This window comes from Eleginops maclovinus, chromosome 23, assembly GCF_036324505.1.
Source record: "Eleginops maclovinus isolate JMC-PN-2008 ecotype Puerto Natales chromosome 23, JC_Emac_rtc_rv5, whole genome shotgun sequence".
NCBI lineage: Eukaryota > Metazoa > Chordata > Actinopteri > Perciformes > Eleginopidae > Eleginops > Eleginops maclovinus.
This window is the reverse complement of record NC_086371.1, coordinates 15,584,152-15,599,882: the sequence shown is the minus strand read 5'-3', so window position 1 is coordinate 15,599,882 and position 15,731 is coordinate 15,584,152. Positions and strand designations below refer to the sequence as shown.

At 38.9% G+C, this 15,731-nt stretch overlaps 3 protein-coding genes across 3 annotated transcripts; 1 reads left to right on the top strand and 2 right to left on the bottom strand.

The window, feature by feature from the left end:
- Positions 1-61: 61 nt before the first annotated feature.
- On the bottom strand, positions 62-8,050 carry sfxn1 (sideroflexin 1). The gene is made up of 11 exons (XM_063877236.1): positions 7,952-8,050; positions 6,075-6,244; positions 5,807-5,977; positions 5,170-5,268; positions 4,980-5,055; positions 4,578-4,663; positions 3,860-3,987; positions 3,656-3,705; positions 3,431-3,480; positions 2,775-2,822; positions 62-2,608 (listed from the first exon to the last, which is right to left on the bottom strand). Exons 2-11 carry the CDS (start codon positions 6,236-6,238, stop codon positions 2,512-2,514), a joined length of 969 nt encoding a protein of 322 aa, XP_063733306.1. The 5' UTR covers positions 6,239-6,244; positions 7,952-8,050; the 3' UTR covers positions 62-2,511.
- A 707-nt stretch (positions 8,051-8,757) lies between these two features.
- On the bottom strand, positions 8,758-11,915 carry LOC134860302 (serine/threonine-protein phosphatase 2A catalytic subunit alpha isoform-like). Its single transcript, XM_063877240.1, has 7 exons — positions 11,651-11,915; positions 11,001-11,210; positions 10,707-10,880; positions 10,520-10,609; positions 9,917-10,078; positions 9,647-9,765; positions 8,758-9,510 (listed from the first exon to the last, which is right to left on the bottom strand). The coding sequence occupies exons 1-7, from the start codon at positions 11,750-11,752 to the stop codon at positions 9,438-9,440; spliced, it is 930 nt and encodes a 309-aa protein (XP_063733310.1). The 5' UTR covers positions 11,753-11,915; the 3' UTR covers positions 8,758-9,437.
- Positions 11,916-12,822: 907 nt separating this feature from the next.
- atp5po (ATP synthase peripheral stalk subunit OSCP) lies at positions 12,823-15,601 on the top strand. Its single transcript, XM_063877264.1, has 7 exons — positions 12,823-12,946; positions 13,233-13,277; positions 13,358-13,468; positions 13,762-13,891; positions 14,602-14,714; positions 14,860-14,946; positions 15,336-15,601. The coding sequence occupies exons 1-7, from the start codon at positions 12,920-12,922 to the stop codon at positions 15,444-15,446; spliced, it is 624 nt and encodes a 207-aa protein (XP_063733334.1). The 5' UTR covers positions 12,823-12,919; the 3' UTR covers positions 15,447-15,601.
- Positions 15,602-15,731: the final 130 nt, after the last annotated feature.

The following is a 15,731-nucleotide window of genomic DNA, read 5'->3' as shown; positions in this document are numbered from 1 at the left end:
TGAAGTTAAAACACAAGGTGGCGCCGTGGAGCCGACAACTAAACATTACTGACACCAGAGAAAAGATTTCATCAACTTTATTTCTTCCAGTCTAAACATCACATCATCCCAGTTTACTGAAAAACAGATATATTTTTTCTTATATCATTTTTCAAAATATTCATTTTGATGAATGCCGACTGTAAATGACTTCTTCCTCTTGAGTTGATTTGTATCGCTTTGGCTGTTATGACAATCTCATTTGGTAGATTGAAATTTGTTAGTTATTAGGTAGTTAATTTCTTATTAAGGGATTAGTTCTCAGTCAGAGGTTAAGAGGAAATGTCTACCTCGGAGCAAGTTCATCATCTTTTCTTACTCCCTCGCTGATTAAAGATGTGCTAAAAAGCGTGGTGGTCAGGAAACTGAACAGGTCTAAATAAGTATTTAAAATGTGCAGCATTTAAAATCTGTTACCATATTGTGCTTTCTGGACAAACAGCGTGATCAGCTGAAATTAGAAAATGCTACTTTCAGTTACCTTTAACACTAGAATAACAAACTTCACTTCAAACCAGCTAGGGAACCACTCCATCTTCAACACCTCTCTCTGGAAACACTGACGATCTAAAGAAAAGTTACTTATACAGCAATATATGTAATAGATTTACAGTATATTTAACATTTAACACTTCACAGAAATTACACGCCATGATGAGCAAACGGTGAAATCAAATCATTGTTCACAAGCATTTGATGTTTTTGAAAAGAAAATATTTTAAATATTTGGACCAAATCTAATTTAACACAATGGATCCTAAAATCCTTCATACATTTTTTTAATGAAGATACTTAATACTGCTTGTTAGTTTTGTGGCTTCAAGTCCATCTTTTTTACTCTCTTAATTTAAAATACCCAATTATAAATCTGCCAAGTCTCCTAGAATTCTTCATCACAGTTATATTTCAATCCAGCAGCTTTAAATGCAAAGTTTAAATGCAATCAGCTTTAAAAAAGCCACACAACACAGGATACACCAACTGTGTCCAAACATACCAGACAGGACATTATCATCAGAATACTGCCGACTGCAGGATATGTACAGAACAGAGGTGTACTGATGTCATAATTAATGTGTGTCTTATTTCTCACTTTAACATCAAAATAATTTACAATACTGAGCAGCGAGGTGTTAATGATCCAGGATTTTGCTGGAAACTCACCAAACTGAGGTCTAAGTTATTCTGTGGGATGAGACCACAGAGCAGGGAGACTTCATAATGTCAGTCCTAATTAAAACACATATTAATTAGATTGATCCCTCTCTTTTATATATCATCCTTTCCCTGGAAAATACTATCTTGAGCATGTTTTTGGCATTGTTTTTCCAACACTGACATTCATGTCTAACATGTGAAATATAATACCTCGAAAACTGTGACTAAACTGCCACATTATCATAAAATGTGTCACTTTGTGCGGTACTAATCAAGCCTCTTAGGATGCTGCATTAAATGACAGAAAATGGATACTATGTGAGTTTGTGTAAGGCATGACATGATTGTTGAATTATCGTGGTGTCACTTATGGTGATCACAAATTCCTGGATAAACACATGGACATATGGAAGTTGGAACCTGTGTGTTTGCTCAAATTATCGTTAATGACACATTTTTGTCACCGCCGTTCAGCTCTCCTGAGTTTGGCCTCTGTGTGACTAAATATACATATTTCACAGAGGTTAATTCATACAAGTGGTTTGTTCATGCATGTTTGGCAAGCAGAATAAATAGTACGATACACTGATTATTAAGACATCAAATAGCACCATGTTGGCCCATGGATGGCTGTTACCATCATAGCATCACATTTTTATAGGGTGGATCCCTGGAGAGTTGCTGTCAGATTCATGGTTACAACGTCAAGAGGCCTCAACGCTTACTGAACGTCACTCATTTGGCAAAATGAACTGAATTAAAGTGAATGCCATTATGAAGAGTGACACTGTTGAGGGTAGGAGGTTGTGATCGTTGATGCGAGTACAGATTTGGCAAATGCATGAACAGCAGAGGTCTTTGTAAAATCAATGTTAAAGTCTGATTATAATGCAGGTGAGAAATAGGTTGGCTGCCGACCTTTACGTAGAGAGAGTGTGAAAATCATTTGGCAGCGACATGCGAAGTCGCCAACTTAAAAAAAAAAAAACACTGCACAGACAAAATGTCCACCTAAAAACACCCTTACACTGGCCACTATACATATCCGTCATGATAAACATTGTATTTTCATCCGGCCCAGACGGAGAAAATCTTCTCTAGCAGTTACGATAAAATCAACAATCACATTGACAAAAGCAAACATCTTGTTACAAAGAGACTGACAGAGAGGTAGCCCCTAGATATCCATCTGAATATTGGAAATGAGGAGACACAAACTTAACTTTGGCACACTGAATGAGGAGGGCTGGCCAAGAGGCGAGGACTGAGCCTGCAGCTGTGTTATGGCAGTGTTTGGATGAGGGGGCTGCACACTCATAGCCCTTTGTTGAAGTAGACCCTCTCCACTCCTGGGTGGTTGGCCCGGATTTTCTCCTGCAGCTCGGGCTCCAGGCGGCTGACTGATATAGAGCTGGAAAAGGGGGAAGGAATGGGAGAAACGCGGGGGTTAATGGGTCAAACACATATATACTGCAGGCGTATTATGCAACTTATCAAGCAGAGAAGAATCATGCAAACTCTGCTTATATTAATCTAGAGAGAAGCTACTTTTTTTCAGGTTTTAATGCTTCACTCACCTCTTCTGAGGGAACAATGCGCAGCACAGTGGAGTGGCAAACACCAGGCTGAAAAAAAACACATCACCATGAAACATATAGACTAAACTGTCCTGACGTCATCTGATTTATCCTCTGTGGACCATTAATGTGCAAAAATTAAATGGCATCCATCAAAAAGGCCTAATTGTGTATAGTCTGGACCAAAGTGACTGACAGACTGATAAACTTACTGATGGAGCTACAATGCAAGCCTGGCTAATAACATTTTTGAGTAATTCAGTCAATTAAAAACCAACCAAATAGTGCGCTTGTTTGCAGGATCCACTTCATCTAAACTGAACTGAATGAATGCGCCACAGGATTTTTACTGGTCAATTTGAGGTCACAAGAGGTAAGGAGGAGTCAGGAAATACATGTTGGAGGATATGTGTATCATTTTTCAGAAGAAGACAAAACAGGATCTGTAGCCCTTTATAGAAATGACTGATAATTGAGAAATGGTAAAAAGGAGATGGGCATATTGTCTATTAACAACTATTATGAGCCAATTTCTCTTAGGGTAATTCACATCTTATGATCTCTGACATTTCATATCATTATACACGAAAATCATTTGAAATTTCAATGGAATTTGACGTGGCTGCTTATGAGGTGGACCATCTCTGACAACTCACCAGAATCCCACTAGGCCGACTTGAATAGGTGCACTCATCCATGGGAACTTCTAAAGGGACCAGGCAGGGAAAAAAACGAATGAGGGACACAAAAGCAGTGTTGCATTCCCATACTAGAGTGGCCTTGTGCCCTCAATGCTTTTCATTCCTCTGATGTGTTTTTACGTAAAGAAAACAGAGTGGTAGAAACATGAGGATATAACGGTGTGTCAGAAGTATGCTTACCCTCAGAAAAGCCTTCTTTTCCAAATGGTTCATCAAAAACGGAGGGATAGCTAAAAGGACACACATTAACATTACAACCCTTTTGACTAAAACTGTGACACAATAAAGTGGGTTGTTCTTCAACTTTGTTTTCATTTACTGAAATGATGCCACAAATCTGACAGCAGGTGTCTCATTGGACATAGGATCCAAACATATTCTTACCCATTCCTGGAGAGGCCATGAGGATCCTGGAGACCACGACCTGAGAGATAGCCTGCTGTGCAGCGTTCGTCGACTCTCCTAACCTGTTGTCATTCTCATCTGTTATGGGAATGCCGTGTTTAAGCTCTCTGAAGAAAAGGAGAAAAAGCATATTTATAATAAGAATCAACTGTCTTTGTATTACATGGTTCAGGGGTAATGGCCTTATAATGCTTTTGTTTCCAGGGACATTTTCAGATTCAAATCCAGTACAAAACAGCAGTATTAATGTTAACAACAAGGACATTTCTTTAGCACTAACTGAATAATTTAAAGACATTCCTTAGAAAAAAGCATATAGTTTACATAATATTCTTGATTTATCTTTCTACAATAATTATATACATTTAAACATAGATAGTTTACCAAGTTTTTTGGCATGTATTCATTACATACACAAAAAAACATTGTGTTCCTTTCCAGACCTTTGCATCTTCCTGTATTCTAGGGAATTCTGCTATCAGAGACCAGAAGATTACATAAAGCCTGGACATTACATCCTGTTTCAAAACACTGATACTATTGTCCTCGTTGCATTCACATGATGCATAGTGCCTCTTCTGCAAAAATGTATTTTCTTGGATCGGACCTTTTTTTTTTTATTAGCACAACTCTGTTCGGAACCAAAAGATACAATAAGCCATATTATGTACTGAAATTGTCGACTTATCCACTTTACCTTTGTCTCATCAGCGGGATGTTGATACAGTTAGCAGCAGCTACAGCAGCAAATGGAACAAACCGACCAATCAGGGGTGAGATGTGCTACGCAGGAGAGAGGAGGCATGAAACAGGAGGGAGAAATTACTCATTCAGCTCTGCTTTGCTCTTATTGCACCAAATTCACAGTGGAATTTTTTTGCTGCTGACATTTTAGAAGTTGTACATACTTTTTTCTACCATAAATCAGGATGTATAACACAAAGTCACTATGTAAAATGGCTGGACAACATGCTGATGCCAGGGCATGACCCCGTAAATAATACGGCTCTCCTATGACAAAGAAATGATGTGTGCGTGGCTAGCTTCATGTCAGGATGAAAGTGAGAAGTAGAATGAATGGGGTTAGATGAACTGATACCTTTGTAAGTGCATTTAGTCCGAGAGCAGTGGCCACTGCTCCTGTGGTGGCAGACACATAAGCTGTGCCCAGCTGACTGCGAACAGAAGAGTCAACGGTCACATCACACGAAAACTGTCCACACACAAAAAACTGCTGAATTATAGGGTTAATATGAGCTAGAGTCAGTGCTGAAATATCCCTCTCTTACCTGACAGTGAGTGGAGCGTCGCCACTCCTGTTGGTGTAATTTACTATTGCATTGAACGATTGATTGATCCACTGCCAGAGCAACACAGCTGGAGTTGTCCTGCAGGATGGAAAACAACAGAGTCATTACAGGACAGCAAAGAGGAGTCCACAGAGGAGCAGATGTACTTAGATAGAGTATAAAAAAAGAGCTTTATTACAAACTGTTTAAAGTAAAAATGACTTAAACAAATGGTACTTTCCACAAGTGACAACAATTTAATTGATAGGAACCCTATCAGCGAAGTTACATGTACTGAAAGCAGGGGTCATACAGCTTTCAGGGGAAAATTCAAATACTTTCTTTGTAGCGAAACGAAACATTTTGAGACTCTTCTAGGCCTTCCTTAAGTCCAATAACGAGTCCTGGCTGGTAACAATAAATGCATTTCCAATAAATGAATAAATATGTGTAGATTAAAACAGGACTCTTGAGCAGACAAATGAAGCCAGTGTGCATTGTTAACTGTGACACATCAAAATATCTTCAGTGAAAGATGCTTGTTATGTTTATAATTTCAGAAGTAGAAGTAGGAATAGTGGAAGGGATATATATTATACACATATATATATATATTGAAAACCCTACATGTTCCTACTTGTAAAATGTCATCATGCATCCAGTGATCGTCATGTTCATGGGAACCTGCGCTGACATACGACCAATCAGGATCATTTTCTCCCCAGTATCGGGATGGAAAGCAGAGTCAAAAACATATTTGGCTCTCCACAGTTCATCTTCAGTCAATCCTTGCGGGACTATACCTTTCCTGGGAGACAGTAAAGATACAATTTAATGTAAACCCATTAATAAGATCCTGATGAAGGTGTATTAACAATGCCACATCTGCACTTGTAGCCGCTTACCTGTAGTCAGTGATGACTTTGTGTGCATTGGCTAGTTGTTCGTTGGTGAGGAGAATGTTCCTGGGGTCTGTGACAGTGAAGAAATGTTTAGCCCGACCTACAAATGTGCTCTGGTCCCATCGGGGCTCTTTGATGTTTATGGAGGTGGATAGCTCTGCTGCCATATTTATCTAGGGAAAGGAAAGCGTTACAATAATTAGCCAGCGCACAAGAGCATGTTGGAATGATACTTCAAGGGAAAATTTTAGTCAACTTCGTTTAAAGTCAATTCTAAAAAACACCCCCACCAGGAACATGTTTGAGTAATATTTCTCTGGAATCACTGTGCGTCATAACTGCACTGTTTTAGGCTGATATTTCCTCGTATTGTTTGAGGATTTCAGGGCTGACATGCATGTTATTCACAGCCCATCACTTTTTTTTGCAGACACAAGTCAGAGTGGAGGACCTTGTGAAAATAATGCGCCTCTGTGGATTTGCAATGCTGCTTATTCAGCATAATGTTGCTATGGCGATGGCTGACCTGACACAAGGGTTGTGAAGCACTAAATTGGAAAGCCCCATTATGAGTGCACACCAACCCCCAAACTGTGGCTGAAAAGCAGCTCTTGATGATTGTGACCAACTGAATGGCAGCTCTACATTTCTATTATTTTACTATCAATAAACCACAAATTGTATTAGGGTTAAGTGGGCAAAGCAGGTTATGCAACACTTTATTTAAAACACTACCAAATAGAATTTCATTCAAGTGTTATGCTTTTATGATTTCACAATGAAAAAACAGATAAGACTGGCCTGCACTGAATTAGACACTGCACTATCAAAAACATTCTCTGTGTACTGTATGTGCATACAGCATGCTCATTCGTCCCAGTGTGTGTCCAGATAACCCAGTCTGATCTGGTTTTTAACCATTTGTGCTATGCTCCAGCTGAACTACTGGAAGGTAGGGGACAAATCAGCAGCAAGTCCAAACAAAGATCTGCAGCAGCTGCATGATGAAACTCATTTTGAAATTGCACCAAAGATGGCTGCTGGGATTGACAATAAGACAGAAATCTCTCTTGCTTTCTGGATGCTGTGGCGTACAGAAGGCGTGCGGTCTCTTTAAATTAAATTAAACTCCATGGGATTCTCACGAGATGACAACAAAACAACCCCTCATCTGAGATTGTCCAATGAAATACCAAATCTGAACGGCTTGGTTTGAACAGAGGCATATCTGATGTCAAACTACTGTTAATAGCATCAAAGATAATTCATTAATGAAGGTGATAATAGAGGACTGAACTTTGGACTGTCAACCTTTGATCTATACATCCACTGCTCTCACTCTCAGCCAATCAAGGCGGCCTGTGTGGCTACACATTAACCTGCAATTCAAAACTCCTTACAATCAAATACATATTTTAAATAGTATTCGAGATGCATTGCATGGCAGATATGTAATCCTTCAGTTATTGTGTATAAGGCATCTGTTACATTTAAATAGCTGCTTTCTGCCAGTGGTCGCAGCCGGGTAAACATGCTCTGTGACTGGTTACGGTTAATTGTTCAACCCAACGTAGACCAGTCAGATCTGGACTGTAGCTGGAGGTGTTCCTGAATCCGAACAAAGCGATCAAGCCATTAGCAGGTCAAATCTAAGTAGCATTGTTTCTAAACGACCAGTTTAGCACGGCATCTGTCCAGTCATGTAATTGTACAGCTGTGCGCCCCAGATTCAACTAGTATCAGCCTGCCACATCCACACATCCAGCTGCACGTCTAACGAGTCTAGTTCCCCTGACCTCAGACAAAAAGTGCGAGCTGGTCTTTTCTATGCTGCAGTCTTGATGGATCCATCAATAAAAAAAGATGGCTTGCTTACTTACTGCACTGTGGGCTCCGGCGGTCTGCAAGAGGTGTCCCTGAAAGGCTGCAGACAGCTAATTTTACATGCAGCGGCGTCAGAACACACAGAGGCACATCCCCCAGCGGCCGGAAGCTCACCAACAAAGTAAAAGTCCCGTGTCAAATCGCCAATTTACAATGGAAAATATTGGGATTGTACATGGCTGGTAGACAAACAAAAATCTTTAAAATGCATTATGATTTTTAAATCAGTCTTTAAAGCAATATAATCTTGGGTTACCAGTTGAGGGGGAGGGGGGGTGGGGGTTAAGTTTCCTTTCACTTTGTCCTTTTAACAAGGCTCTTTATTTTGCGCAGCGAGCTGAGCACCACATCCGGTAACGCTGTGGCATTTTCGCCACATTGATTCGCAGGCAGTAAATTATTAATGACTGGTAAAACTTTGGATTTCCACACACAGGACTCTGTACAGCAGCGTGACATTTAACAACCGACACCCTTATATCTTGTGAAGAAGATAGTGACCCTTAAACAAACGTTATTTGGTTCATATATATTATTTGACCATCAAACACAAATAAGTCACCAATGGCTAATTAGCACTGCAGTATTATAGCTTCTATGTTGTACAATCATGATAAACCACATACCTTAACATAATTCAAACCTAATAAAAGAACCCAAGTTCCTGCACACATTCAGTAAACCCCATAATTATTATCTTGAATTGTATTTTATTTTAACAGCAGTTGTTCTTTGGTGCCTGTTTCCATCTAGTGGTGACTGGTGAGAGAAAATAATGCCACAAGTTGTGCTCAAAATGAAGTAAATGACAATAACAACTTCCGACTTTATTTCAGAGCTGAGACTGCAAAACATTACGTTTTTATTTTTTTCAACTGATGTCATTGGTACCAATATTGCCTACTTAAATGAATTACATTAACTCCAATAGGAGACGACAGCGGAGCAAGAAGAGAGCGACTTACACTATAATAGGGTATAAAAAGAACATAGTTTGTCAGTGCCATGTGATAAAAATCAAATACAAAAGTGCAAAGAGAACATATTCATTTCCGACGTCTAAACCTATTATCTTACTTCACAAAAAAACTGTTGAGATTTAGTTACAAAAAGAAAAAACAAAGAGTTCACTTATATTTACTGTAACCTTTTGATAAGAGGCCATGCCAAGTGAAAGATGCAGCTTACAGACTGTATATGGAAACACTCTGGTCATCATTAACACCCTAACACAAAGATTACTTACATTTAGTTGTTATTCTCAGCATTACTTCATTAGTGTTTCCTGACAATCCAGTAGGTATTGTGATGGTATTGTTCATAGTAGCAATCATTTCTAGCAATAAAAACATCATGCACAGAGAGGAAGTAAAGTTGGAAGGGTAGTGGTTATAAGCTATATGTGATAGTTTCCATTCCATTGGATTATGGCACATATGTTTTTGGTCCATGGGGTTATGAATGCTTTTCTCTGTGTGATCTCTACAGGAAATAGTCTGGCGTACGTCGCGTCACATGGGGCTCCCCTCTGCGTGGTGCAGGGTCGAACTGTAGGCTGGAGTAAACAAAGGACAAGACTCCTCAGAAACGCACATTTTAGATTACTTGTCAATAACACATTTTTAAGAAAGAACCAAAGTCATTGAAAGGTTGACACATTTGGATCGAAAACCTTTTTCAAATGTACTTACAAGGAGTATTTCAATGTGTCATCAAGTTCCATTATTGCTGCCTGGTTTCCACAACGATAGCAATAGTTTGGTGCACTGAAGATTGTCACTACATTGCGATCGTGGCACCAATTATAACCCTGGATCAAAAGATTATCTGGTGTTATCTATTGTACCTATTTAAGTTTTCTATTATGTAAAGTTAAATCTGCATCTGAAGTGTTTCCAATCAAACAACATAATAATAATAATAAATTAATCATTTTCAGCAGGTAAACAAACTTTTAGTACCTCCATCACCAGTTGGTGGGCTCTTGAAACCAAAGTTAGGCCGTTTGCGTGGTTGAAGGTCTCCGAAATGTCCTGCCCAAAGGTGTAACCAGCACCACGGGGTGAGATGCCCCAGCCACCTCTGTCATCTGGGTCCGACCATAACAGGTCACACATTGGACCCTGAAACATGAAGGAAACATCAGTGTTGTTTAGATTATTGTAAAGGAAAACACAAAATCTATCCAATATGGGGAGGTTTAGGAGACTTCCAAACTAACAAATTGTATTAAGGCTGCAGCTGAAGTTAACTTTTGTTATCGAGTAATCTGCTGATTATTTCTTGAGTAATTGCTTGAGTATTCATTTTTTATCCAATTCATTTCCCATGGATCGATAAATTGATATATTGTTTTAGCTCTAAACTTCATCTAAAATGAATGAATGTGCATACATGTGAAAAATATGATGTAAAAATTATGAAATGTTTAGAGCACCCTTACATCATCATGCACATTCATACAAATGTTATCTATATGTTGTTACAGAATAATCCTTAATCTGGAAAGGCCTTAAAGAGGGGTCTAATGTAAAATGTGCAAAATTAACATATGCGGAAATTACCTCGTGAGGAACTTCCTGCAAGCGATCCAGCGCTCTGATGTGTTCCAGTGTGTCTATTGAAGGAGATAATCCTCCATGGAGGCAGAAAATCTTCCAGAAGGGAGAGAAAATAAATCACAAGTGATTAAGGATAAGTCCCTGTATCTGTGCTTTATGACACTCCCTACCTGTGAATACAAAACCTTACCTGGTTATCTACCAGCGCAGTGAGGGGGAGATAGTCAAACAGATCTGTGAAGTACTTCCAAACATTGGCATTTCCGTATTTCCTTAAGCATTCGTCGTAGAAGCCGTACACTTGTGTGATCTGTCTACTCTCATGATTCCCTCTGAGAATTGTAATTCGTTCACGGAACCTTACCTTCAAAAGAGAAAAGTAGATATAAACAAAATGGAAGACCCATCAGCCATAAACATCATGCTTGCCCCAAATCCAACCTCATATGAGCACGAGAAGCAAAGTGTTGTTTTGTTTTTTTACCTTCAGAGAAACCAGGAGAGATACTGTCTCTACAGAATAGTAGCCTCTGTCAACATAGTCTCCCATAAAGAGATAGTTAGTATCAGGAGACTTCCCTCCAATCTTAAACAGCTCCATCAGGTCATGAAACTGACCATGGACATCTCCACAGACAGTCACTGGACATCTCACCTCCTGCACGTTGGACTCCTTTGTAAGGATCTCCTTGGCCTAAAATAGAGGACCAAGATAACACAGATAATGATTAATACGGAGCATGGTGCAGGGTATGCACGTGTTTTACAATCACCCACTAGGAGACTGAATTGCATAATGTTTCCGAAGTATGCAGCAGATGGTTTTAATGTGATGTGGTAGTGGCATTGCACCTAAGTGAGGAATCAGGAGTGGGCGTAGCTAAGGAAAACATATTTGCAGGCATCCTCCTCCTCCATCTTCTTGGCGAGTTGCTTCCCTTAGCAATGCGCTGCATGCAGCTGCAGCCAAATGGTGCGCTCCAAAGCAAGGCCACATGCATTAGCTGATGTTATTCAAGGCAATACTGTAAGATTTAGGATATGTAACAGCGAATGGCCCGCTAGCATTGCAGATATCTATTGACAGGTATTAATAGCTCGCCTGCATTTCTTTCTCTCCTGCGCAGACCTTACCTTTTCACATAGGACTTTGACCTGATTCTCACTCAGCTGTTTGCACTCATTCAGTTGTTCAATCCATCCGTCTAACTCCTTGGTGAATGTCTTGTCGTCCATGCCTGGTTTGCTCTCAGCTAGCGAGCCGACCAGCTTTAAAAACAAATCCGGAAAACCTCTCGCAGTTTCGTTTCGTTTGATGTCCCGGCTATGCTACGTCCTAGCAAGCGCTCTGGTCATTCGCAGCTTGTACGTGTGTGTGTGTGTGTGTGTGTGTGTGTGTGTGTGTGTGTGTGTGTGTGTGTGTGTGTGTGTGTGTGTGTGTGTGTGTGTGTGTGTGTGTGTGTGTGTGTGTGTGTGTGTGTGTGTGTGTGTGTGTGTGTGTGTGTGTGTGTGTGTGCGCTCCACGAATGCGTCAACTGCCCTGCGTCCCTCCAGTTTGGTAGAGAAAAAAGTGTTTAGTTCACATGATACCTAAACAATGTGATGTAACTATTCGTTGTTAAAGTTAATGTCATAGAGCCACTTATTATTATCACAATACCGATAGCTCAGAGAAATGTAGACCCAGCTAACTCTGGTCCAGAGAGGCTGAGCAACAAATCACATTTACGTCATCGCATCAGTGGTGGGATCTAAGAGGAGGATTTTAACAAACAAAAAATTCTAATTGAACCCGGCAGGGTGAACTAAAATGTGTTATGTGTTTTATCTTAAATATTCATACTGGTGTAATGTTGTCTTGAGCTTGGTTATATAAAAAGTGAAATTGCTCTGTGGCCCTCTGCCGGACAAGCGCGGGAACAGTCATGACCAAAGATTGAAAATAAAAAAATAAAAAAACTTTCACATGTTGATAAACTGACTTGTTGGATTTTTAAGCACTCCTTAACATTTGCAAAGATGAACACGTAAGATGTTGTCTGACGTTTGTGGCAGTCGATTGGGCCTAATAGCTGTGAAACTGTAGCATATCTCACTAGTACTGAAGCTCTTTTTTAAACTCCCTACACATATTTGTGGTCTCTAGCATGTTATATTTTTTGACAGTGTGTCTATCTTGGATTTAAACATCATATTATATAAACAGAAAAGTTACTGCAATGTTATTTCTTTTCTTTTTACCTTATTAAATGGACCCAGTTTTTTATTTTTAGAAATGTTGTTTATAGACCTAACCTGTCAGAATGCACCACACTGGAAAACTACATTAACCACAGTCAGACGCCTTCCTGTCAACTGCACATGCGCAGTTGTTTGTTCTACTCTACACAGCTGTAGGAGAAAATGGCAGCACTCATGCTAGGACAGCAGGTAAGACATTCAATGATTTTGGTGATTTTAATCATTTTATGGTAGATTTGACCGATAAGTTTTTCATTTTAATTGCACATCTTATTGTGTTGTACTCTCTTTGGAGACAGGAGGTAACTCTTAATGTCCAACAAACCCACACGAGGCCTTTGCACTTGAATGACTGCTAATGTGTTAGCCTACCAGCTAACTCTCTTAAACGTGAATGGTACACTTGATGCCTGAAGTTTAATCACTTAAAGTTGTGGTTTACCTGTGTTGACATCATTTATTTTTTCTCTTCCAGGCCCGCCAGTTCAGCACGTCTGTCATCAGACAAAAACTGATCAAGGTAAATATCGTCACACTGCAGGACGCTTGTTTAAATATGAATAGAGTTCGCAGTTAATTTGTATGTTTATGTCTTTATAGGCTCCCATCACGGTCTACGGGGTGGAGGGCCGCTATGCCACTGCTCTGTTCTCAGCTGCCAGTAAGCAGAATATTCTGGACCAAGTGGAGCAGGAGCTGGGTAAAGTGTCTGTAAGTGAAAAGTTAAGACCTTGAAGTGCAGTTTTAATGATGTAAAGGTGGTGATGAGGAGTGTTTTTCTCAACGATTTATCACAATTTGATTAGACTATAATTGTTGTTAATCAATTGACAGTGTTAAAATATATATAAACAAACTAATGTTCCTGCATATCAGACATAGCTAATGAAAATAATTGGTTAATTATCAGTTTTTGCTTATCCATGCTGTTTCAATTCAACTTGCATTTCTATTCTAGTGCATGTATTTAGTGTCCTCTTGCTTTCTGCCATCTTGTTTTTCAGTCCCTGATCAAGGACCCCAAGGTTTCCAGTATTGTAATGAATCCTCATGTAAAGCGCAGCTTCAAGCAGAAGACCTTCCAGGATGGTCTTGCAAAGTCCAAGGTTTCCCCCATCACCTTCAATCTCATCAGTGAGTTAATGCCCTTAATAATGCTAAAAGTTGAATCATGGATTTATACTTATTAAACATGAATAAAACATAGTTATGCAATGTGAATTAGTATTTGAGTGTAGTGTAAGGTTGTTACGTTACAAAGCATAAAGGAGTCCACGATCCAGTTAGGATAAAAATGCATAAAAACACGTTTTAAACTGCAACTGTATTAGTTCACTCACATTATACAATTTCATTTATTTTTAAGAAAATGCAGAAATATCAAAAGTAATCTTAACTGTGCAGTGTTTACAATAGTATTGAATACGTAAAAACATGTTTGTTTGCCTAGCTGCGTGTGTTGGGTATACAATTGTTTTTCTTCTGTTGTGGTTATTTTATCTTAAGTAAGAAGTCACATGGGAAAGATAACCATCTTGTGCAGTAAAATAGAGTAGTAGAACTACATCTTTTATTTTTAGTTCTGTGACCTCCATAGAGGTCAGACGCATATGTTAGCTTTCACAGCTAGTAAACATTTCCACAATTTTTTGGTCTAACAATCTGTGGAAATGTTTTTGTTTTTTTTAACAATTGCCTAAGCTCTATTTATATTATACAGTTAGTTATTGTAGATTAAAAGGGCTTCTCTACACTCTTTTTGCAGAACTGAAGGACATCAGTTGGTAATGCAGAAAAACAGACAGTATTGCATCTTGCTCAAATGTATCCTTCTTGTTTTGCAGATGTTTTGGCTGATAATGGTCGTCTTACTTTAACTGGTGATGTTATCACTGCTTATGGCAAAATGATGAGTGCACACCGTGGAGAGGTCCTCTGCACCGTCACTACTGCACAGGTATAAAATGGGTGGACATGCATAATATCTGACTACACCTTGAAACTGGTCACCTGAAACAGCAGTCATTATTCTGTATCAGTTACTATTGCATTTACTGTAAATATGTTATACAATCAAACAAGTAACACTTATCCATTTTCAGCCTTTGGATGCAGCTAGTCTTACTGACCTGAAAGCAGCTCTCAAGGGCTTTCTTCAGAAGGGTGAATCTATCAAGCTGGAAACAAAGGTATGATGCAAGATCGCAGAAACATACAAATGAACATTTTGCAGTTGATGTGACTTTATCTTAATCCATTTGTTCTTTTCTTCAAAATCTGTTTACTTAAAAGAAAATGTTTATCATCATCCTCAAATAAGCATTTGGGCACATGGGATAACTGTTTTTTATTTAAGAAACTACAATACATTTTTGGTCTATCTGTTTATCTGTCTATCTGTCTAAAATGTGCATACCAGAATTCAAGACTGGAACCAATTAGAATAAATTAGGCATTTTCCCTATCATACCAAATATAGTTTAGGGGAAAAATGCATAAATATAAGTAAAGGTAATTAAAAAAACACTAATCAAACATTTTAAGAGTAATTTAATTGAACATTGTCATCTCTTCACAGCTGGATTCTACCATCCTTGGTGGCATGATCGTCAGCATCGGGGACAAATATGTGGACATGTCCACCAAAACAAAGATTGTGAAGCTCACCAAGCTAATCAAGGAAACTTAAGTTCTATGGACTTAAGTTTGCATAAGTTCGGAGAAGACCATCGGGGGAAACGCTGAAATGTATATTGCTATCTGTCCTAGCACTGCATTTGCTCCATAAATCCAGTGTCTATACTTAAGTTGATATGGATGTTAATAAAACTTACAAAAAGTGAATGTTGTCTCTTGTTGTAACTGGGAACATGCACACTCTTAGATTCTAGCACTTACCAGCAATACTGATTTAAAAGTCTAGTTGGATTAGAGTACTTGGACAATTTCAACAATGTAGCAGATAATGTTATTG